This window comes from Phocoena sinus, chromosome 3 (genome assembly GCF_008692025.1).
Source record: "Phocoena sinus isolate mPhoSin1 chromosome 3, mPhoSin1.pri, whole genome shotgun sequence".
Taxonomy (NCBI): domain Eukaryota; kingdom Metazoa; phylum Chordata; class Mammalia; order Artiodactyla; family Phocoenidae; genus Phocoena; species Phocoena sinus.
The window spans coordinates 94,523,529-94,549,462 of NC_045765.1; the positions used below are offsets into that span (position 1 = coordinate 94,523,529).

At 37.6% G+C, this 25,934-nt stretch overlaps 1 protein-coding gene across 1 annotated transcript in view; it reads right to left on the reverse strand.

The window, feature by feature from the left end:
* Positions 1 to 25,934, reverse strand: part of LNPEP (leucyl and cystinyl aminopeptidase) — a 102,295-nt gene that overhangs the window by 43,935 nt on the left and 32,426 nt on the right. The window contains exons 2-4 of the mRNA XM_032625710.1: positions 15,242 to 16,082; positions 10,630 to 10,768; positions 9,172 to 9,303 (exon numbers count right to left, since the gene is read on the reverse strand). Of these exons, the coding sequence (XP_032481601.1) occupies positions 9,172 to 9,303; positions 10,630 to 10,768; positions 15,242 to 16,082 (1,112 nt within the window). The remainder of the gene's footprint in view (positions 1 to 9,171; positions 9,304 to 10,629; positions 10,769 to 15,241; positions 16,083 to 25,934) is intronic.

The window sequence follows — 25,934 nt, forward strand, 5'->3', positions numbered from 1 at the left end:
TCTTCTCTTCCTCTCCATTACCTACAATGGCCCTTCCCTGTCTATGAGCTATCAAACTGTAAATTATTTGAAGGCCAAAACTAAGTTTTCATCTTTTTAGCACCTATCACAGTGCCTGGCATCGAGCAGACATTCAATACAGAGAAGTCACAGCTTACAAGGGAGTTAGTTCTAACATAAACACCTAAGACAGAAATGTTGAAATTACCCTGGGAAAACCTATTAGAGACCAACACATTCTCTTTCAGCAAGTGTGGCACAGCCAGTCTTTCTTGGAAGCCGTGGAACTGCTTCCTTTTTTTTTTTTCCTGCAGTTGTTGGCTTGTTTTTAAGGAACATGTTGTATCAAAAATAACCATACCCAGCAGAGTGAAACACTCAGTGAGTGGCACACGGTAACTAAAACCAGGTAAGCGGATACTGGGATTCATGCCCACACTGCCCAATCACTTCAGGGCGCATGCTCCAGGGAAGATGCAGTTGCCCACATTACTTAAATTGTTATTGTTTCTCTCTTCTTCTGATTAAGTGCATAAGTTAAACACATATGATGTAACCAACTATACATGTCTTATCAGTAAGTATCAAAGGCAAAATTTAAGCAATTACATTAAAAGCAACAGGTTTTAAAAAGCAATATTTATTGTTTTTCAATTGACTGAAAGAAAAAAATCCCTCTGTACTCAACTTGGGAAAGTAGGATATGGACAAGACACAGCAGAAGATAAAAACCTCAAAATAAAGATCCCAACAGGTGGGAAATAGAGACCTATTGAATAATTCACCATTTGAAAAAATACATTGGTGAACTCTAACCCCAAATTATTTTTGGTTATTATTAAAGCACTGACAAACAGTCAACAATTTCTCAGAGGTCATAATTTCAGCTTTAATTGTCTTTATGTGGGGCCTTAGTCTATAGAACATATGCATTAATCACAAAAACATGGAGGTAACATGGCATTAAAAATTAAATATAAAGAAAAAATTTTAAGTAAACAACAAAATTAAATGCACAAGCTCTGTAGTTAGACTGCCAGGTTCAAATCTCTGCTAGTTGTGTGAACTTAGTTAGCCTCAATCTCCTTATCTATAAAATGGTGATAAAAGTAGCTCCTATCCTCACAGGGTTGCTGTCAGGATTAAATGAACTAATATGTATAGAACTTAGAATAGTGCCTGACACAAAAGAAGTGTTCAATAAATAGTAGTTATTATCATTACTACAAATAGAATCCCATCAGAAATGGGGTAAAATATGTATGAGCAGAGCATTTGTGGCAACAGTGACAGGAACAATGAAGTGTTAGGAGTTCAGTTAGCCCATATACAATATGTTACTTTCTAAAGTAACTATGGAAGAAATTTAATATCACATCATGTGGCCAAGTGTACTTCACCAGCCCAGCACTCGAACATCTGCAGCCCTTGGTACAGGACTGTGACCACAGCTTACTGAATTCAGTCACCACCTGCCAAAGGACCATGCACACTTCCTGCATCATTCCCCCTGTGAAAGTGTTAGCACACAAGCACACACAACAAAGTCTGACATATTCTTCTTAAATCTAACTACCATTATAAATGACTGTACCAAGATCACTTGGAATTTGAGATCAGTCTTTATTATTTCTGCCTGCCCTTTCCACACATATATATTTTATGTTCCAGTCAATGTAACCATCTAGAAGATGCTGTCCTAATAGAAACACCACCCATATACTCCAGGTTCCTCCTCAAACATCCTTCTCCCAAACACACCATTTGGCCACTCCCATCACTATGTGTGAAAGCATCTTTCATTAGATGAAAAGTAAAGGGAGAAAAAAGAAGTTCACATGGAACTGAAATCTGACCAAAGGATCCACTGAGTCCCATTTCTGGAATACAATGACTAGGAAGAAAGGTAGTTTGGCATTTTCTCTTTCCTTCTACTTCTCTTCTTTTAAAATATGTCCTGTGAATTCTCACTAGAGATGAATTGTCAGGTCATTACATTATTATCATGCTTGTTTTAAGAGCAACAGAAGCAGTAAGAAATAAAGAAAGAAAGCAATCTAGTTCAACAAAGAAGTTTTGACCAGCACCCTGCCCTTGGTAAGAGCACTCTAAACACAGTTAAATGCAAGTCAACTGGTGCTCAGGCCTTAAGGCTTACAACTTAAAACTTTTCCTACAACATCTCTTGCTAAGACTGAGAGATTTATAAAAGACACAAAAAAGTCTCCTAGTCAGCTCTCAGAGAAAAGAGTTAAGACTGAGGAACAGATCTGTTAGGTTTAACTTACTCTGCTCCTTAATTTAATAAGAAGCAAAAACTAGATAAAAGCAAAACCAGAACCAAACCTCATCCCCCCCAAAGAACAACAATACAGCCTGCAAGATTTATGAAGACAGAAAATATTGGAATCTTCCAATACTAAGTTTCCTGAAAAACACCAGCTTTCCTAAACAGACAGCTGAACATACAAAAAGCATAAATTCCTTAAAAAAAAACAACAACCCCAAAACAAAAAAACCTCACCAGAATAAAGTCTATCCAGAATAATTGATTACATGGGACTTGAGACTTTAGGAGAATGATATAAATTACGTATAATGTCCCTAGTTGGTGGAAGGATACTTGAGGAAATGTTGTTTGTGGAGCTAAGTCATGTTCCTAACTAAATAAGAATAAATTAAAATTATAACTTCACATGGATAATAGTGTTGAAGGTTCTGTTTGGATGTTAAACAGACATGATGTCCACATCTGACTAACCACCAATGGATTCTGATTCTATAAATTAGACCTGTCTATGGTAAAAATGAAATCAGGTAATGGCAACAACAAAATAAAAACCTCAAGACAAACTGATAAAGTGTATTTCAAAACTAGCCTAGAATTTTCTAGGTAATTCTGGCATTCCTGAAGGCAGAGAGAGGTTTAAGGAACATTGAATAATGGACAGAAATGATAAAACAAATGTTCTCTCTTTCTTTAGGTCTTTGACAACGTAGTAATCTTTATCACTGAACAGGCCACGTTTAATAATCCACAGTCAACTTTGACATTTTCAGTTGTTTACTATGACTGACATTAATAAGTAAAGCCCTACTGCCTTATTCCTGAATCTTGTGAAATAGGCCTAATGTCAAATGTTACAAAATAGAACATATCCTAGAGATTACAACATTTTAGTGGAACAAAAATCCTTTATTAGACTCTAAGTCTGAATTTCTGATCACCATACCTACAGAAATCACGTCATTTGTTGTAAGAAGCAGTATATTGTGGTAGACAGTGAATTCTGACTATCATTTACTGGCTATGTAATCTAGGTCAATTACTTAACCTCTCTGGTACACTGTTTCTTCATCAGCAATATGAGGCTAATGCCTTCCCTTCATTTGGTTTATAAAATAAAAAGATGTTTATAAATGAGAGCTCAAGACAACTGCCTGCACAGAGTACAACTCCACACATGCTAGAGTCTCCCCCATTTCCTAATAAAAAGAGAAAGCTAATAAAACAGTTGTTTATTTGTAATTTTTTCAAAACACATTTACTACTGGGTAGCATTAAAATGATAAAGGTTATTTATATTTATATTTATATATACAAGGGAGTTTACATACATACAAGGGAGTTTCTCTGTGTGTGTATTACTATCTGCCAGGTACCGAAGATTTTACAGGAATTTAAAAAACTTAATCCTTGAGAGAGCAGGCTAATATAGACAATATAGTATTAGAGTTGTGGAAGGTGAGGTTTAGAGAATTACAGAGCAGTCTGTCCAAGGGCACATAGGTAGAAAGCTGTATAGGAGAGATCTGAACTGAGGTAGATGCCAGAGTCCATGTTTAACCATGTGGCTTCCTAATACATGTAAATAAAAAGCAAAAAAAGTCACTTGAAACTCCTCTCTCTCTTTCACTCTCTCTCTCTTTCCAGTTGACCCTTGAACAATGACGGGGTTAGGGGCAACAACCCTTGGAGCAGTTGAAAATCTGAGTATAACTTATAGTCAGTCTTCTGCATCTAAGGACTCAAACTATGGATTGTGTAGTACTGCAGTATTTACTATTGAAAAAAATCTGCAATAAGTGGACTTGTGCAGTTCAAACTCGTGTTCTTCAAGGGTCAACTGTTGTGGACAAAAAATATATATATGTATATGTTATACATATATGTTATATATATGTTATATGTTATATATATGTTATATATAAGATATATATATAAAATATATGAGGTATATATCTGAGCAGTGAATAATTCAGCCTGACTAGATGAAAGAATTCCATTGGAGCAACTGGAAATATAACCGAATTTATGAGGGCCTTGAATATCACAGAATTATGAGTTTGAATGTAATCCTACAGGCAGTAAGAAGCCAGCATAGCTGTTGAAAGAAAGAGAGAGAGAGGGAGGGAGGGGGAGAGAAAGAGAGGGAAAATAAAAAGCCAAGACTACATACATTTTGAGATACAATAAAAAGTGCTGGGGATTTTATATCAAAGAGTGTGATAAGAACTACAACAGAGATGTAACTAAAGTGCTATGAAATATCAGAGAGGGAATGATTAATCCCAGCTGGGGAAAGAATGAAAAGTTTCAAGGAGAGTGTGGTACTCAGCTGGCTCTTAAAGAAGCAACCTGACTTAAGATTGAACCTTTTAGGTTTTATCAAGGCTGCAACATCTGCATCAAGGGCTAAATTTGGGGTGCAAAACTTGAAGAGAGATTAATTGAATTTTTTTCAGAATTAAACCAGTCTTAATATCCTTTCGAAAGGACTCCGAAAAACTCTTTGGTTTAGACTTGCCCAAAACTCTTTTAAACCCAAAGGTGAGTAAATGATATTCAGCACTTACTCAATGTAGTCCACATTACCCTTGAACACGAACAGGTCTCCATCTTTTGAGCATGAAGTCATATGGCAGTGTTATTGCTGATGAAGAGCCAGATAATCCTTACCTCACCCCTTCTCTCTAAGAGTTAATGGAGTAGACATGATAATCTTTTCTAACAGAAGGAGTATGCCCCTCCTAGTTAGCAAATAATAAGATCCAAATACAATGTGATTAAAATAAAGTTCTTTGGTCTGGAAAGGAAGCCCAAATCCAAGTGAATGTGTTCAAAGGGTAGAAAACATACCCTGGTGGGGATCAAAAATATGAAAAAAAAAAATTAAAGAATTCCATCATATTTCTATCATGAAAAATCATTTTTAGCTTTAAAAGATCCTTTTCTCCTATGTTGTTAGTATGTGAAGATATTAGCTTTTTAAGGTCTTTACAGTGAAATTAAGGCATAAAATCCAATCAATCATTTACAGAAGATTCAAACGACGAAGAAAAGCAGAGGAGCCTAATTAGAACAAAGGGTCAATCTTGACAAATTACAGACATAGCAGACATTTAAACAATCTTCTCTCTTTAAGATGAAGAAAATTCAATCAGGATGTGCTTTTTCAAAAGGTGTATTCAACTGACTTTTACAACTTGGAGTTTTTTTTCTAACTAAATTTTTATGCTATCTTTTAAGTCTGCACAATGTTCTAGATTTGCTGCTGTCCAATAAAATTTTCTGCATTGATGGAAATATTCAATATCTTTGATATCCAATAAGGTAGCCACTAGCCACAAGAATGCTAGAAATGTGGCTACTGAGACTAAGGAAGTGAATTTTAAATTTAATTAATTTTTGCAGCTTTAATGATATAATTAACATATATTATGTAAGTTTAAGGTATACAACATGTTCATTAGATACACTTACATATTGTGAAATGCTTACCACAGTAGCACGAGTTAACACTTCCATCACTTCACATAACTACCATTTCTTTTGCATGGTGAGAACATTTAAGCAACTCTCTTTGCAACTTTCAAATATAAAATACAGTGTTAACTGTAATCACCATGCTGTACATTAGCTCCCCAGAACTTATTTATAACTGGAAGTTTGGACCCTTTGACCAACATCTCCCCATCTCCCCCACCCCTCAGGCCCTGGCAACCACGAGTCCACTGTTTCCATGAGTTCAGTTTTAGATTCCACACATAAGTGAGGTCATATAGTCTTTGTCTTTCTGACTTATTTCACTTAGCATAATGCCCTCAAGGTCCATATATGTTGTCCCAAATGGCAAGATTTCCTTCTTTCTTTCTCATGGCTGAATACACACATACACAGACGACATCTTCTTTATCTATTCATCCGCACTTAAGTTATTATTATGAATAATAATATTGTTAGCAATGCTGCAACAAACACGGAAGTGCAGACCTCTTTAAGATCCTGATTTGATATATATCCTGTGGATATATACCCAGAAGTGGGATTGCTGGATCATATGATGGTACTATTTTTAATTTTTTGAGGAACCCTCATATTGTTTTCCACAGTGGCTACACCAATTTAACATTCCCACTAATAGCGCACAAAGGTTCCCTTTTCTCCACATTCTCACCAACACTTGTTACTTGTTATGTCTTTTTGATGGCAGTCATTCTAACAGGTGTGAGGTGGTATCTCACTGAGGTTTTGATTTGCATTTTCCTTCTGATTAGTGATATTGAGCACCTTTTGATGTATCTGTTGGTCATCTGCATGTCTTCTTTGGGAAAATGTCTATTCAGTTCCTCTGCCCTTTTTTAACCAGATTGTTTGGTTTTTTGCCACTGAGTTGTATGAGTTCCTTATATATTTTGAATATTAATCTCTTATCAGATATTTGATATGTTCTTCCATTCCACAGATTACCTTTTAATTTTGTTGACTGTTTCTTTTGCAGTGCAGAAATTTTTAGTTTGAGGTTCTCCTACTTGTTGATTTTGGCTTTTGTTGCATGTGCTTTGGTGTCATATACAAAAAATTGTTGCCAAGACCCATGTCAAAGAGCTTTTTCTCTATGTTTTCTTCTGGGAGTTTTATACTTTCAAATCCTACATTTAAGTCTTTAATCCATTTCCAGTTAATTTTTGTGAGTGGTGAAAGATAAGGGTCCAATTTCATTCTTCTGCATGTGATGATCCAGTTTTCCCAGCACCATTTATTGAAGAGACTCCCCTTTCCCCACTGAGTATTCTTGGCTCCCTTGTCATATATTAGTTGACCATTTTTGCAGAGTTTATTTTTGGGGTCTTGATTGTTTTCTATTGGTCTGTGTCTACTTTTATGCCAGTACCACACTCTTTGATTACTATGCATATGATTTTGATTACTTTATCTCTGTAGTATAGTTTGAAATCAAGGAAGTGTGATACCTCCAACTTTGTTCTTTTTTCTCAAGATTGCTCTAGCTATTCGAGGTCTCTGCAGTTCCATACAAATTTTAGGATTATTTTTTACTATTTCTGTGAAAAATGCCATTAGAATTCTGTTGCATTGAATCTATAGATTTTTTTTTTTTTAACGCTTGGTAGAATTCACCAGAGAAACTGATCTGATCCTGGGCTTTTCTTTGTTGGGATGTTTTTGATTATTAATTCAATCTCTCTTTATATTACTGATCTGTTCAGATTTTTTTATGTCTTCATGATTTAGTCTTGGTAGATTGTATGTTCCTAGGAGTTTATACATTTCTTCTAGGTTATCCAATTTCTTGGCCTATAGTTATTCACAGTAGGCTCTTATGATTCTTTGTACCTCTGTACAGCTGTAATGTCTCCTTTCATTTCTGATTTTGAGTCTTCTTTTTTCACTAGTTAGTCTAGCTAAAGGTTTGTCAATTTCATTTACCTTTCTAAAAATCCAGCTCTTTGTTTTGTTGATCTTTTCTACTCTCTTTCTGGTATCTATTTCATTTATCTGCTCTGATCTTTGCTTAGTTCCTTCCTTCTGCTAACTTCGGACTCAGTTTGTTATTCTTCTTCTAGTTCCTTGAGGTGTAAAGTTAGGTTGTTTATTTGAGCTCTTTCTTAATGTAGGCATTTATCACTCTAAAGTTCCCTCCTACAACTGCTTTTGATACATCCCATAGAATGCATATACCACATTATACTATTAGAACATTCTGAATTTTACTATATAAATACCTTTTCCAGTGTGTTGTACATTTTCATGTTACTAGCTAGTGTCCTTTCAATTCAGCTGGAAGCACTCCTTTCAGCAATTCTTGTAAGGCAGGTCTAGGGGTAAGGGGATCTCTCAGCTTTTTTTTCTTGTATGGAGAAGTCTTTCTCACTCCCTCATTTCTGAGGATAACTTTGCTGGATAGAGTATTTTTGGTTGGCAGTTTTTTCCTTTCAGCACTCTGAATATATCATTTGCTTCTCTCTTGCGTTCTAAGGCTTCTTCTCAGAAATCCACTGATAGATTTATGGTAGTTCCCTTATAAGTTATAAGCTTCTTTTCTTTTGCTGCTTTTAAGATTCTCTTTGACTTCTGACCATTTTATTATAACGTGTCTTGGAGAAGACCTCTTTAAGCTGAGTGTGTTTGGTAACCTATGAGCTTTATGAGCTTGGATATCCAAATTTCTCCCCAGATTTGCTAAGTTCTCAGCAATTATTTTTTTAAGTAAGCTTTCTGCCCCCTGTTCCCTATGTTCTCCTTCTGAAACTCCAATAATTCACAAATTGTTTCTTCTGGTGGTGTCCCACAAATCATGTAGGCTTTCGTCACTTCTTTTTCATCCTTTTTTCCTTTGTTCTTCCCTGACCAGATAATATAAAAATTCCTGTCTTCTAACTCGCAAATTCTTTTTCTTGCTTGATCCATTCTGCTGCTGATGGTCTGTATTGCATTTTTCATTTCATTCACTGTATTTTTCAGACCCAGAATTTCTGTTTGGTTCTTTTTTTTTTTTATGATTTCTATGTCTCCGTTAAACATCTCATTTTATTCATGTACTGTTTCTTGATTTAATTAAATTGTCTTTCTGTATTTTCATATTATACAGCACAGTTCTAGAGGCTTTCTTATACATATATTGTCTTACTGAAATTCTCTGATAAAAGTAAAATTTAAAGGAACTTAAAAATTATTGATTTTTTTGGTATTCAAATAATAACAGTAAATAACAACTAAGTAAAAAGTAACACTGCTGGTATAAAATGTCAGAGTTGTGAACCAAAAGATTGTTTTCCTTCATAAAGCAGTTACCAGATATCATGAAAGGATTCCTCTCAACCTCCTGTGAATACAGGTTTTCAAGACAATTACCACAACAACATACATACCAGGGTTCCATTTATGTCCTGACTCAGATTCTTCAACTCCCCCACAACGAAAGCAACCAGGTAAGTGCTCATCTTCACACTCTCAGAAAACTCATCCTGAACAAGTCCATCTTCCATAATGACTGATGACTTCTACAAGCAATGGGGAAAATGACAGTTCTGTAACTATGAGAATAAATGACAGTGACATATAAACTGGGAAACTGAAGACTCAAATAGGAAATAAGTAGTGAAGATGCTGGCATATTTTAATCTCTCAGCACAAGTTTCCAAACAACACGGCCCTCAGTCTCAGTCTGTTCTATCATCCTTCATCATGAGGACATACTGAGTACAGTAAAAATCCTTAAGAAGTTCCTAGTCTCAAACAACGGCTTTAAATAAATGTAAGTTAGAAACAGTAAGTAGCAGTGGCTCTGTTTCTCCCCTTTAAAACACCATCAAAACCAAAAATCCTTCCTTATGACCTAGGAGTACTCCATTCTACTGCTACAAACACATTCACACAAGAATGAGCTACAGCTGGTTAATCCCACCAAGTGATCTGAAATGGCTTCGTAAAGGACCGTGTTGATGACCACAAGAAGGCTTAGTGGGATTAAAGGTGATAAGTCACTAGAAAAGTCTGCAGTAGACACAAGATGAGGGAAGGTGGGTAACCTTCCAGGATTTTCCAACCAGGAATTTAAAATATATTTTGGGTTACTAGGCAAGTAAGCATTTGACCTCTCTTAGAGAAAGATTAAGGTGAAGAGTACAGCTAGGAGTAGAGCTGCTGAAGTGACGTCCTTCTTGAAGGACAGACCATGTCCTCTCCTTGACTCAAGGGCTGACTCATAGTCTGTGAGATGTGGCTGCTCCTCCCCGCCAGTCACATGGCTTCTGAGAGGTTCCTATCAGCTGCACACAGCTCTCAGGTGTAACAAAAGGACCCCCCCCACCAAGTTCTGTTTAGCATAAAAACAGCTCTGCCTGATTTCACCCCCACTACTTCCTTGCAGAGCCCACAGGCAAGAAAGATGTCCATGTTCTTGTTGTTCAACCTCCATGTTACCTTCTCGATTTCTCAGTAACCAGTAAAACACCAAGGTCAATCGTGATTCAACACTACCAAATATCACTGTTTAGAATAGCAAATTCACCACGTCTTTGAAAATATCACTGTGCTCTTTAGTAGCAGTTCACAGTATTAATATTTGCAGAATTTTAGTACAATAGCACAGACTTCACATTTCCTGCCCATACCTTCCACATCCAGTCTTTCTCTTTCCTCAAGTGCTTCTCAGGCTGACTTTCCAATTGATTCCAATACATATTTTACTTTTATTTAAGCATTTTAAAAAAGAATAAGAATGTATATGATTTTAATCGTTCTCAATAGTATGGCAAAGAAGAATTCAAGTATTCAAAACAAAGGGACCCACTCAAAGATTTTACATTCAAGGAACAGAACAGTACCTTAGGCATATTTGATAAAGCAGTGTATTGCTCATCTCTTATGATCCTGATGATAAAAGTGGCTTTAAATGCTGGTTCATCAAAACAAGGAAAAGCAGATCTTGCTGCCAAGGGTTCAAACTGAGTTGCTGCAAAGTACCTAAAACAAATGCAAATCCATCCAATAGTTATTGAGTACCTACTATTCAAGGCACCTTGCCAAGTTCTAGGGATACTAAGATAAATATCATACAAGCCCAGACATTAAAGGATTCTCAATCAACTGGGAGAGGCAGAGGTAATACAGTAGAAAGTTATCAGGCCGCGAATCACATCCTAATAGTGCGAACAAAGCAGTGGAAACAAAGGGTAGGAAACAAAGTCTGCCTAGCGGCAGAGACACTGTAAGGAAACTGGTGACAAAATACGAAGAGGGCCTTTAAAAATGAGGAATATTTGAAAAGGTAGAGAATGGAAGACAGTGCAGCCTAGAAAGAGTAGGAAGCACAAGGAAGGACTGAGCAGTGCATATTCAGGGACTGTGGCTGGAGATGAAGCCACAAAGATAGGCTACAGCTGGCCACTGAGGTCTTAAAAAGGTTTCTGATGAAAGATCACTATAAAAGATTGTCATCCATTGCCATTATTCTCTGTACAGATGATGGCTTCATAACACTAAACCTCAAACTCACAACCTGCACTTTCATGAGGACTGAAAAAACTAGGTGTCCTATAGTATGCTGGCGTTCTGTACTCTCTTCAAAAACGAATAAAAAATTTTCCTCCTCTCCTACAGCAACAACACTTGAGAATTTAACTATAAGTCCTCAATTAAAGGTTGGGAGAAAAGCATAAGAAGAGGAGAAATGCAGATTTTTAGTTAAGCAGAGGAATGAAATAGATCTGCATTTGGGAAATCATACAAACATGGTCATAAGGAATCAGGACAAGTGTGGCCCTGGTGTGCACATATCAGCTACCAGTCAATATGGTACATAGATAACCACCACTGTGGACATGATTGCCTCACTTGCTTAGGACTTAGTCCACCTAGAGGGGTGGGGTAGGGAGGGTGGGAGGGAGACGCAAGAGGGAGGGGATATGGGGATGTATGTATACGTATAGCTGATCCACTTTGTTATACAGCAGCAACTAACACAACAATGTAAAGCAATTATACTCCAATAAAGATGTTAAAAAAAAAAAAAAGGCAAGTAGAAAAGAGTGTAAGATTTAGAGTCAGAAGACCCAAACTCTGCAACTTACCAGTCATATGACTTCAGCAAATCAGTGATCTACATCTCATTTCCTTATTTGTTAAACTAGGGTCAAGGTAGGATCCCCTATCAAACATTTAGGGTTTTTGCTAGAATCGAATAAGTCTATTCATAGTAACAACCACTTGTATGCCATAAATTCCTACACAGATGTCTATTATAAATGCTGGATAGTCATAACTCTTCCTTCACGCTTAGAATTACTGTGCTTCTGTCCTAGTAAGGATTTGCCCAAATAACTGTTTGTTAGGGTAAACTGCAAGAACGACAGCAATCAACATATGTGAAACAATTTAAAAATATGTTTCGAACATTCCATTTCTTCACCCAACTCCCAAATTCTTACCCAGTTAACTGAAGATTTTGGAGGAGGGCCACAGGGGACCAAGGGATAAAGTTTGATGACATCCATACGATTCATATGAGAGTCTACTTGGACCATCATTTTGGATAAAAACTGGATTATAATGTTCTAAGACAAATAAGATCTTAAATTATTATTAAAAGAGATGCAATAAGAACTATCTTACACAGAAGCCCCTTTGAAAAGGCTGCTGCTTGATGATACTTATAAGCTATTCTATCTAAGCTGAACACCTCAAAGTTTGTTCTTTCATTAGTGACTGCATTTGCCTTCAGAAATACTAGTTGCAGTTTGAGCACCACCTCCAGGAGCAATGAAGACAGTTATGAATTAGCTGAGGGTCAGTAAGAGAATTCTAAGCACTGGTGATAACAATGGGTAAAGAGGTGAAAACTAAGGAAGCGGTGCACCATAGTGGTTAAGAATGTGGTCTTTGTAGTTAAAATGACTTTGGGTTTGAGTTCCCCTCTGCTACTTGCTAGCCATAAGATGCTGAATGAATTACTTCATGTGGCTCTGCTTCCTCATCTGTAAAGTGAATAAAATATAATTTCCACCTCTTAGTGAGTTTGACAAGATAAAAGACTAAACATATAAAATGCTTGCAACAGTTTCTAGCACTTCAGTTCTCAAGTAAGTATGGGCTGCCATTATTACTGGAACTCAGGAAAGTGCACATGAAGTTCATTAAGGCAGGTGAGGGCTGTGAGAGAAAAAAAAAAAAAAAGGCCCAGATCTTGAAAGAAATTGAACTAAATCTTATTAAAAATGAGGAACTGCTGAAGGATCATAAACCAAAGACCAACATGGTCAGACCTGTACTTCTAGAAATAGTCTGGCAGCAGTGTGGAAGATGGGGGAAAGAGGAGGGGGAAAGCTGTAGTAAGATTAGAGGTCAGGGGTCCAGTTAAGAAGATGACTCAAGAGTTCGAGAAAAAGACACTGAGAGATTGAAGAACAAAGAAATAAAACACATCTCCAGCCTAAATTCCTTTGCTGGTTTTTTAGTATTAGTTTGTTATCTAGAACCTTAAATCTATGGTCAACAACTTCTAGATTTAACTGCAAGGTTACTGACCATCTCCACTTCTTAGATGACACAGGTAAAGTTCCTTTACCACAAGCAGTGTCAGTATGTTTGACATTTACACTTACTTTGATTTTCAAATCAATAGGAAATATATCCCTTAATTACTTTATCTACTTGTTTTGAATTACAGTTTTCAGACCTCTTGAAAGGTATAAATACTTAATTACTTTATCTACTTGTTTTGAATTAGTTTTCAGACCTCTTGAAAGGTATAAATAATCTTTTAAACTTCTATCTTGCATCAAGATATACAATCATGCGGGACATCCATTTTACGGAACCAGGTAGGTTAATGGATTTATATATTTTTTGTAATAGCAGAGTTTCACAAATTTTAAAGTACTATTTAAAAAAAAATACTCTATTTCGTAATTTTAAGAATGTCTTCCCATAGTATGAGTGTGTTTCGTGTTTGGTAATTGCAATCATTGTTGCTTTTGTTGTGGTCATCCATTTACAATGTTTGGTGTCAGTTTATTTATCTCCCGTAAAAATAAAATACAGTGTGTGTGTGTGAGAAAAAAAAAAAAAAAAAGAATGTCTTCCATTTTTCTAGCATTTTCCACAACTCAATCCAGCCCACAACAAAAGGGTCAACAAGTGACCCTATCCAAAACCACCTCACTCTGCCACACAACATTGACTCTTCCCATTATATACAGGCAGGCCCAAGAGGATCCGAGGGCAATAATCTGATTGGAAGAGATGACTAGGGTGTTTGTCGTAAAGGTCTGATTGCATACTAAGAACACTGTTTTTATGTATATCCTATAATTCCTAGAGATGATGGAGATTATAGAAGGAGAAGTAAAGCCTAGAAGCCCCAAGCTACCCCTGCAATTATAAATTTGCTTTTCATGTCAGATCTCATGGCAAGAGCCAGCATGCCATTTATTTTAAAAGTATTACGTTAAGGGGAAAGAGAAAAATTACTTATCTGAATAGGACTATAGATATTGCTTTGTCTCTTTCTCTAGTTAAGAAGGATCAAAAAACTTAAGACAGATTTAAAATATTCATTTCTATTTTTCTCAGTATACCAACATACATTAGCCAAATGGCCCTCAATGGTAATTCACATACTGGTTTGCAAAGGAACATGAGAGAATGCTCCAATGCACTAAGCAGATCTGACAAGGACTTTGCACACGTAAGAGAAGTGACATTACTGCTACTTAAGAATAGTCCATATGCAACTGTGCACTGCATCTTTCCAGAAATTCAAACTACATCTATGAATATTAAGATTAAAGAACAAAATATATGGTTTAAATGGGGAGCTGAATAATTTTATGTTTTAAGTAGCTTTTTTAAAATGAATCTCTCCAAGATTTCTTTTTTTTTACTTTTCCATCAGAAATCCAAAATAGAATGGCATTAAAAAAACAAAAACCAGCAAAGATTAAGGATACTAAAAATTACATATATAAGTATACAACACTTCTTCATGCTTTCTTTCTCCATCTCAGCAAGCACCTCCTAAAAGTGCCACACAATAGGAAACTAAGACTGAAAGAATAACCTGTGTTCTTCTATATCTGGTTCACATGGAGACCTTGAAGGTGATAGAAAACTACATTCATCTTATAAGATATGAAAAGCTCAAGATAACTTAAGTGTTTGTGATAGAGAATGTAACTGACATAATCCTTGTCCATTTCCTTCCATCAGCATGCCCCCAGCCCCACCGTGACATATCATATATATGATACATACTCAAGGCTTTGACTAAGAGAGAAAGAGTATACTCTTCCAAATCACCATTCTACTATTTTTCACCTAACCTCTTAAATTAAAAAAAAAAAAAAATTGCAGTTAATGTCTCTAGTGTGGGCAACGGGATCCATATTGCAGAAGTCATCAGAGAGCAAAGAAGCAGAATCATTTAAGAGGGCTACATACTTTTTCTCATTACTTTCATCTGTGTAGGAGATGCCATAAAACCCATAGTAAGAACTAGATATATTTGCTGAATACTCTATCTTCAAGGTATAATTGTGCCCTTCAAGAAGGGCCTCGGGGGCAACAATGGCGATTTGTTCATGAAATGGATATTCCAGGACATCAACTTGTTTTTCTTGGCTTGAAACTGCTGACATAAAGGTCACTCTTGAAATATTATGGCCTGTGCTGTGAAGAACTATGTTCCATGTGGCCTGAAGAGCCTGAAGTGAAATCGTCACAGAGCCCCTGAATGTCATCGAGGTTAGGTTTGGGTGTAGGTTAAGTTCATAGCGTACTGGCATAATGGCAGTGGGAAGCCTGATTTGTGCCCATGGAAACAACTTCCCATTAGTTGCAATTGGCTGAATTAATCCCATTGATTGGTTTTTTTTATGGCAGCCTTCTTTAGTAAAGGTACATCTGGGCAGTAGATAAATCACCATGATTACAGAAACAGCAACCACAATGACAAAAGCACAGACCACCATGGTCCTCGCAGACGGTACTGAACAAGTCCCATCTGAGCTCTGCCTGTAGCCGGCTGCACTGTTTCGAAGGCCTGAGCTCCTGTTCATGAAGGACATGCCCAGCAGCTTTGCAGACGACTCATAATCCTCTTCGTCCTCATCCATCTCATGCTCACCAAGACCCCGCACCAGCAGTCGTGAACCCCGGGGCTCATATTCCACCTCATCAGGCTCTAGAGGATGTAAACAAGGTTCTTTGGCTAAATCCACCACATCTGGTTCTTCCTCAAACATGCTGTTTTCAATCATATTCCTGGGGAGCTGAAGCCGATCTAAAAAAACCAAAACATAAGGACCAGGCACAGAGTTAGAAAAAAAAAAAAGCTCATAATACCACGTTTAATCTAAGGATTTTTTTTTTAATCACTAAGACTTATTTCCATCTCAGAGGTGCTGAATTAAATGTTTATAATATTCTTGTGTCATCCATTAAAAACTCAAGCTTAGATAAGAGCATATCACAGTCTTAAAATAAGAAAGCTAAACAAACAGGCTAGTAAAAAGGCAGCTGAGATTAAATACTGATTTCCTTAATACACTCCTGCCCAACAACCTGGGCCCTTGTCCTGAGCTTTAGAGGGCCCTGCTTTTGCCTGCCTCTAGCTGTGCATGTCCGCAACAGGGTGAGGAGTCAGTAAGATCAAAGAATGCCCATCCATAGTCCATGTCCCTCTTCTGCAGTCTAGGTACCAGAATCCCCAGAATTCCTGCCTAAAAGGCTCAAACCTGCTTTCTACGGCCTTTGTGGGTCTCCTCTCTGAGTCCCATTCTCCCTAGGGAGGACTACAGCTGGAATGCCCATTCATAGCTTGAATGATGGGTAAGCAACAGGCTGAATTAGTTATTTCCCCTTGGAAGAGGGATGTTTCTGTTCCACAGCAAACTGCAAGGGTCAAATTATATAGGAAATTTCCATAATCAAGAAATAATTTTTAGGACTTCCCTGGTGGCACAGTGGTTAAGAATCCACCTGCCAATGTAGGGGACATGGGTTCGAGCCCTGGTTTGGGAAGATCCCACATGCCGCGGAGCGACCAAGCCCGTGCGCCACAACTACTGAGCCTGTGCTCTAGAGCCCGCGAGCCACAACTTCTGAGCCCGTGTGCCACAACTACTGCAGCCCACGCGCCTAGAGCCTGTGCTCCGCAACAGGAGAAGCCACTGCAATGAGAAGCCCGGGCACTGCAACAAAGAGTAGCCCCCGCTTGCCGCAACAAAAGAAAGCCTACACACAGCAACAGAAGACCCAATTTAGCCGAAAATAAATAAATAAATTTATTTAAAAAAAAGGAAATTTTTAAAAAGACAAAACAACTATAAAAATCAGATAAAACTACAATCCAACCTGTCTTTTCATGCTTCCAGAGCATTTAGAAGTACAAGAGATTCCCCTCTGTAACAACCACATAATACACCATGAGTGTAAGTGGATCCTGAGGTGGGGTAGTGGTGGGAACTTTTAAAAAGACACAAAAAAGCTGCACTCTCCAACTTGCCAAGAATCACTAAGAAAAAAAAAAGACTCAAAAAGTAGAGGAGTAAATAATAGCATACAGATCAATAATTCCTAGGGCTAGATCGAAAGTTTGACAAGTGAAACCCTCATTAACCTTTCCCTACAAGGTACTTTATACAGATCATTTCTAATCCTCACAATAATTCTATAAAATGGCAAGTATTACACTATTTCAGACACAAGAAAACAAACAAGCCAAAAACAGAAATAGGAGTTAATTTACCTTCACAAAGTCACAGTTATTTAGTCACAAAACTGATACTAGAACTCAGGTCTAAAACTCTGAACCCAAATTTTAGATTCTTTCCATTATTATATTGCATCTCCCTACTCAACTAGCTCAAAGGATGAGAGCTTGTGCCTATTTATTTCTTTTGTATTTGGCAATGAAGTTGCTTAGAGTATTATTTAACCATCAGCAAGGCAAAACTTACATAAAATTCCTTAATATCTAGCTTGACATAAATGCCATGTGTTTAGTGCTACTCAGTAAGTACTAACTAAAGAGTGGCAACTAATAATACATGAAACCAAGTACCAATAAACATCAGGATAAAATTTAGTGTCTTACTACTACAAGTGTGGTCTGGGAACTGAAGCATCTACATCACACAGCAACTATTTAGAAGAGCAGACTCTCAAGTCCCTTCCCTTAATCTGAATTTTAACAAATCCTCAGGAGATTTATGTGCACATAAGTTTGAGAAGCACTGGTCTAAGCCTTCTCCATGGTCAGATCCCGGGCAGCACTGGACTTTGCATCCTTGCATGTGCTCTGGCCATCCCAACTGCTTGCTCATCTGAGACAAGACAGGCTGCTCTTCTATGCCATACTCCACTTCTGTTTTCCTGTCTGTTCCCTTTTGCCTGCAATGTCATCATTTCTCCCACCCCAGTCCACCTAGTGAACACTTGTTATCCCATAACTCATCTTAACTTGCTACAGTGTAAATTTAAAAAGTTATTTTCTTTTTGTTTCTTCCTTTCTCTTCATTGCCTTTCAAAAATACATTTTCTTTTCACTTCATCTCACTCCTTTTAGCTTTGGGGAGCATAGAGACTCCAGTGAGGTTGCCTTTTCCTACCTCCTCTCCATCCCCAAATTTATAAAAGCTATGCTGCTTTAAAAGTTTTCTTTGAATAAAACTTTTTTTTTTTTTTTGCGGTACGCGGGCCTCTCACTGTTGTGGCCTCTCCCGTTACGGAGCACAGGCTCCGGACGTGCAGGCTCAGGGGCCATGGCTCACGGGCCTAGCCGCTCCGCGGCATGTGGGATCTTCCCGGACCAGGGCACGAACCCGTGTCCCCTGCATTAGCAGGCGGACTCTCACCCACTGCGCCACCAGGGAAGCCCTGAATAAAACTTTTAATCACTTTCCAGGTGTGTGGGTTCAGCAATCTGCCATCTACCCATCTCCTGTGACTTGTCTAGAAATGTAAGAAGGGTGACAGTTATAACATTCTGCTTTGGGAATTTGATCTCCTAAACTTCCTATAGTGCCCCAACTTCTTGTGACATAATTTTGTTTTGTTTTGATAGTTAATTGTGTTTGAGACTCATTCATTTCATTAACAGAGCAAATACTGCTGTAATCGAACTCAAAAAATTTCTTAAATTATTAATGAACTCTCAGCGGTTAGAAATTTTCTGTGGTAGTTTTAGGTACCTGGCACAGTAATGCAGATTAGGTTACTTAATTTGCTTTTTCACTTTACAATGTCTAAAAGGCCTTTCTGACTTTTTTACCTCATATGGGAAGATTATGTTCTCTTAGGTATTTGCCCATGCGTTCTGTTCTTTATCAGACCTGATGCCTGAAGTAGACAACTATGGGGTCTGAGCGGTTTTATTTAATAAATTTCTAAACTAACTGTAGATATAATCTCAGCTTAATATTTACAGCATTCCCATACCTGAATTCCACCCGCTTAGAACTTGGCTTTTCTGTCTTTGATTTCTCAGCCATGCCCTGTTTAAAGCCAAGGGGTATTCTGCAGTCTGACCATTTTAGCATCTCCTGTCTGCACTTCATCAACTTCCAAAGCTTTTGACCAGGGCTTAGTCAGATGCCTGGCAACACCCAGATAACTTACTTTAATTATTTATCACCCAATCAGGTTAATACCTATGTAGAATTTTAATCTTTCATAAATGGAACACATCAACCCATCTGCTGTATTTTTACTGCATATTAGAAGCAAACTTTTGTATGTGTGTACAATCGTATCAAGTTAAATACATCAAACCAAGGGAAAACACCTTTGTTACAGGTAGCCCGTGAAGACTGTACTTCAAGTCTATTCAAGAAATCTTGCTTTGGATTCCTAAGTGAGTACACTTTGATCTCAGCATTAAAATTTTAATGTAACACAGGACTACCCCTTGTTCTAAAGGGATTTATTTGTATTGAAAGAAGGGATCCTAAAGAGACAGGAAATTTTCTAAAACCTCTTAATTCCACATATACAAGCTATCTATAAGCCCAAAACAAAGGACGTCCTAGTTGAAATATTTCGGTTTTCAATAACGTAGGCCCATGTGGTTATAATCTAAGAAAACTGAAGATATTTCTTTTCATCAGATACCGTGAACGGGTGCTCCTCGGTGTTGTCTGTGGACCAGTGCCAATCCACAAACTGTTTGTTACCTGTCTGCTACAGGATACACACAGAAAATTGGTATTTAAAAACTTTTATAGCTAATTGACGGTAATGTTATGTCTATCGAATTGAGTAATTTAAAAAATGGAGCTTATATTTTACATGTGTTTATTCATTTCAGTTTTCCAATGATTCATTTTTTTATATGCTACAAAATTTCTGCAACAAAAAAACAAGGAACCTTGATTCTTCAGCTCAGATAACATGAGAAGCAATGGGCTGGATTGTCACTATTACGGCAATCCAGGTGGATATAAAGTTAACAACTACTACAGTAGTAGTGGAAGTGAAAAGGAGGGAATGAGTACAAGTTATGTTAAAGAGTGAGAATACACAGGAACTGATGATGCTCTGTTGGGCTGGACAGGCCTGTAGGATGGAGACAGAGGGAAGTCTATTCAATTCCCTATGATATTCTGGCTTGGATAACTGGAAGGAGGAATGCCACTCACTGAGATGAGAATACAGGTTTCATATTCTCCCTCTTGGTTTTGTTTGTGTGTGTGTGTGTATGGTGGTGGGGGACTGAGAATGGAGTTGTGAAATGGCATTTGATATGGGACATGACATATTTATCTGTCAGAGAGCCAGATGGAGATGTTTGATTAATAGCATACTTTAGAGTTAAAAGCCTAACTTTAGACAGAGGTTCAAATCCTGGCTCTTCCACTGACTGCTTGATCTCAAACTGGTTAACAAACATCCCTTAGCTTCAATTTCCTCACCTATACGTATGGCAAACAATACTATTTTGTAGGACTGTTATAAGGATTATGTTATGTGGGCCTGGACTCAAAAGAGGCATCTGGGTGGAAAATTCTGATTTCAGAATCAGCTGTGTATACGTGATAATTAAAATCATGCAGATAGATGAGACTACTGAAAGGGAAGTAAGTCAGAGAATATCACCATTTAAGAGGGGCAGCAAAGGAGAAGAAGAATGTACCAGAGGCAGGAAAATCAGGACAGTAGAAAGCAAAGGAAGAGTTTCATGAAGAAGGAAGTGGTTGGTGTTAAATGTCTTAGAAAGGTCAAGTACAGGGGACTTCCCCGGTGGTCCAGTGGGGTTAAGACTCCACGCTTCCGGTGCAGGGGGCACGGGTTCGATCCCTGGTTGGGGAACTAAGGTCTTGCATGCCATGGGGTGTGGCCAAAAAAAAAAAAAGAAAGAAAGAAAGGTCAAGTACAATGAAGCTGAGCGAGGCCACTAGATTTGGCAACCAGAGAATCAGTGACTTTTATGAGGCACTTTCAGTGGAGCAGTGAAAGCAGAAGCCTGACTTCGGTGGCCCAAAGAAAGAATGGGAAGTTAACAAGGCAAGGCAAGTGCTACAGAAAATTCTTCCACGGTACACAGCTGTGTACCATGAGAAAACATAGGGTCAAACTAAAGGAAAATACGGCATAGGGAAGTGTTAAATACTTTTGTTTTTGTGTCTAAGATGGAAATAACTTAAGGTGTATTTTTGTGAGGATGGAAAAGCAAAGAACAACAAAATGTGAAGGTGGAGCAGACAAGAGGAAATGCTGGAGGAATATTCCAGAGGGCTAGGAAGACACCAAGAACTCCAGTAGAGAGACTTAACTTCGATGGTTGCTTGGCACTCTCCTCCTCCAGGCCTGGAGGACAGAGGGTGGAGTTTAGGGAAGAAGTGTGGATACACAGGAGCACGCAAAGCTGAGGGTGTGAACAGCAGAGAGCCTCCACGTTTCTCTGTGACAGAGGTGGCAAGGCCATCTGCCCAGAGCCAAGGCAGTTGTGGAGAAGGCATAGGAGGCCTGAGGAGAAAAATGAAAAACAGATGCTATGGGAGAGGACCAGGCAGGGGTGACCCAGGGACAAAGCATGCCTGGAAGTTCAGTAAGCCCACCGGAATTTGTCATACCTCCAGTCTCTATAAATGTCTTTAGAGTGCTTACCAGCCCAGGACTAAAAGAAGAGAAAGCGTATTATATGTAGTAATTTACCATAATTAAAAATTTTTTTAAAATGAAAATTTAAAAAGAGAGAGAAAGCAGATGGTTAATCCAGGGTTAAACATGTAGGGAGGACGTGATGAGAAACTAAAGGGAAAATGCACAGAGGGTGATGGCAAGAGAGTAAGTGCTTAAATGAGGGGTTCAGTTTAGAAAAGGGGACAAAAAGTAAAGCTATGGCAAACAACATAGTGAACGATTCGAATAAAAAGAGCAAACTTCCCACAGACATTAGTCCCTTTAAACTGCTATCACATTTTCTGAGAAAATGAAATGAAATGGGATGTATTTTCAAATCAACAAACCAAAACAACTTTAAAGAATAAGCCTAATCTAAATAAGGCTTCTTGGGCAGATACAAGAATTGGTATATTCAATTAGGTATACTATAGCAACTTGCTATATTCAAACTAGGCCCTAACAATAAAGGATTACTCTTCTTCTGAGGCCCTTAAGACATATTTGAATACAACGAAAAGCTCTATGTGTGAGACAGCATTTATATCTTCTAGACCATTTCCAAATGGAAACTTCATTAAATTTCTAAAGGGATGGCTAATTATCAAATAAAGTAACTATTTCTCTAATGAGCAATCCTTTTCCATCAAAAAGAGGCTTTATTTTAAAGAAGTTTAAACTGAAAAAGAAAAGAAAAAGACTAGAATTTATAACAAAAAAGTGATTTTTCTATACAAGTCTTATCTGGCAAAACATTACCCAACCCCCAGACCACAATCAAAGAAAACCTCTTCCTATTAACGACAATGCCCACTTTAATAAGTTACAAGTTTAGATATATCATTTTCTCACCAGAATCTGAAGGGCAGTCATTAACACTGAATAACTTTGGAAGAAGTTTTAAGTACTGTAGTTCCTTTCTCTGACACATCCTGTTTGCTTACACCTCAAAGTATAAGCAGTGTCATAAAATACAAACACAGAAAGTCCTGCATACATTCTTACTTTTGCCACTAATAACAGTGCATTTTCACAAACCTCATTTAATTTTCCAGTTGACAGGCCCAAGGTCATAGCCCAGGATGCAGGATCCAAGTAAGGTCCCTCTCTCTTCCATTCCCCTCACCCCCCTTGTCTCCCTTGTGAAGAGAGAAGAGAAATGAATGGACAATTGGGGGTGGGAGGTGGAAAGATCAGAGAGAAATGATTCAGTTCATGAGCACCATAAGCTCACTTTTACCTATTTGGCTCTAAGAGAGACTAAGATTTATTTTTCCCTTTCAAGCTACCCTAAAGTTCACTTCAATACATATAAAAATGCTGTGGGAGACTTCCACTTCCAATATGACAGAGTAATTGGTACCAGACATTCCCTCCTCTCATAAACAACTATTAAACTAGACAAAATGATGCAACTATTTTCAGGTACCCACCAACAGACAGAACAAGATTGTGACCTCTGAGAGAAGGAAAGTGTGAGCCCACATTTGCTTCGTTCTCTGCCTTGGGACATATTCCTAACTGTAGTACAGTGAGCTGGAGTCCAAGCAGAGCAGGGCTGGGAGGCAGAGACAGGGCACTGCAGAGGAGGGAGCTGTACAGAGGGGGGACCACAGAAGTTTGTATAAGGGTTTCCTGAGAGTCCTTAACCAATGCAGGACACATAATTACATAAGGCTTACAAAAGAGTGGCTGTATTAAGGTTAATATGGAATAGAAATACGAGAGGTCAAGCAGCTTAAGGGAAACACTGGCAGTCTAACCCAGTCCGAACAAAGAGAACTCATTAACACTCTGAGCGTGAGACACTAGAAAGGCTTCGCTTTAGGAGTAAAGACACACCCAGAGTAAGGCCTACTCTAGATCCACATTAACAAAGTCTAAAACCAAGCCCTAATAAAAATCCACAGTAGAAACAGACTATGGATGATGAGTCTTGCTAGGTTAAAGGAGCCTGAAAAGAAACCTTGAGCTTTCCACAGATCTGCCATAGCAAAATATAAAGCCAAGCCTATACAAGATGATCAGCCAGGAACTAAACTGCCTACTAAAACAAAAATCAACATTCTACAGAGCAATTTTTTAAAAATACAGTATCTAAAGTAGGTAAAGACTTTAAAGCAGCTATTATAAACATGTCTCAAAAAGTAAAGGAAAATGTGTTTATAAACAATGACAGAGGAGAATATATGAACAGATGGGAATCTCAGCAGAAAAATCAAAACTAGTTAAAAGAACCAAATGGGAGAAAAAAATGGAACTTCTAGGACTGAAAGGTTCAATAACTAAGATGAACAAGTCATTGAAGAGACTTAATACTGGATTGGACATAGCAGAAGAAAGAGTCTATGAACTTGACAGATCACTATCAATTACCAATTTGAGGAATAAAGAGAAAAAAAAGAGTTGAAGAAAAATGAACACAGCATCAGAGATTTGTGGGACAATATCAGATGGTCTAACACATATGTAATAGGAGCCCCAGAAGAAGACCATGAGAATAAAGTAGACAAAATATCTGAAGAAATAATAGTTAAAATTTTATTGTTTGATGAAAACACTATTTACCAGATCCCAAACTTAAAATCTGATCAAACTCCAAGACAATAAATACAAAGAAAATCATATCTAGCTTCATCATGGTTAAACTAGTGAAAATTAAAGAGAAAGAGCAAATCTTTAAAGGAGCCCCAAAACAATATGTTACATACAGGAGAAAAATAATTCAAAGAATGCTAACTCCTCATCACAACAATGGAGATCAGAAGATGATAGAACAACATTTTTAAGGGGCTTGAAGAAAAAAAATTGTCCATTCAGAATACTATATCTAGTGAAAAATCCTTCAAAAACAAGATAAACGTACTTTCAAATAAAATGAAAGCTGACAAAGTTCTTCTCAAGCAGATGTGCACTACAAGAAATTATAAAAAAGGTTCTTCAAGCTGGAGGGAAATGATACCATATGGAAACTCAGATCTTCAGGAAGAAAAGAAAGATACCAAAAAATGATGAATAAGTTATTAAAAAATAAAAGTTTATATTTTTTATTCTTCTTAAATTTCTTTTAAAGACTATGTTTTAAAACTATCTGCATAAAACAAGAATAACATGTGAGCGGTTTTGAACATATATAGAAATAAAAGGTATGATAACAAGAGCATGAAAAATGGAGACAGTGAATAAGAATTAAATTATATTTGTGAATTGAGAAGGAGAAATGGACGTGTCAACTGAGGAGTAGGAGCTGTGAAGCAGGAAGTGAGAAAGGTCAGGTGTAAAATGTGAAGTGGTACAATTCTGACTATAAAAAGACTTTAAAAAGTTAAGGTTGCATATTATTAGCCCTAGAATAATCAATGAAAAAGTAGTTTAATACATGCATAGGTATGAAACCAATAGTGTAAATAAAAGGAAATATTAAAAAAATACTCAACCCAAAAAGAAGGTATTAGAAGAGAAAGAAACAAAAACAAAAGGGACAAATGAAAACAATGGTAAAATGGTAGACTTAAACCCAACCACATAAATAATTTCATGAACTGTAAGTGGATTAAACATTCCAACTAAAGGGCAGAGACTGTCTCCCAGAGATCTCCATCTCAATTCTAAGACAAAGCTCCATTCAAGAGCCATCAAGCTACAGTGCAGGACACCCTATGACAAACAACTAGCAAGACAGGAACACAACCCCACCCATTAGCATAGAGGCTGCCTAAAATCATAGTAAGGTCGCAGACACCCCAAAACACACCACAGGTTGCAGTCCTACCCACCAGAACGACAAGATCTAGGCTCATGCACCAGAACACAGGCACTAGTCCCCTCCACCAGGAAGCCTACACAAGCCACGGAACCAAACTTAGCCACCGGGGGCAGACACCAAAAACAATGGGAACTATGAACCTGCAGTCTGTGAAAAGGAGACCCCAAACACAGTAACTTAAGCAAAATGAGAAGACAGAGAAACATAGCAGATGAAGGAGGAAGGTAAAAACCCACCAGACCAAAC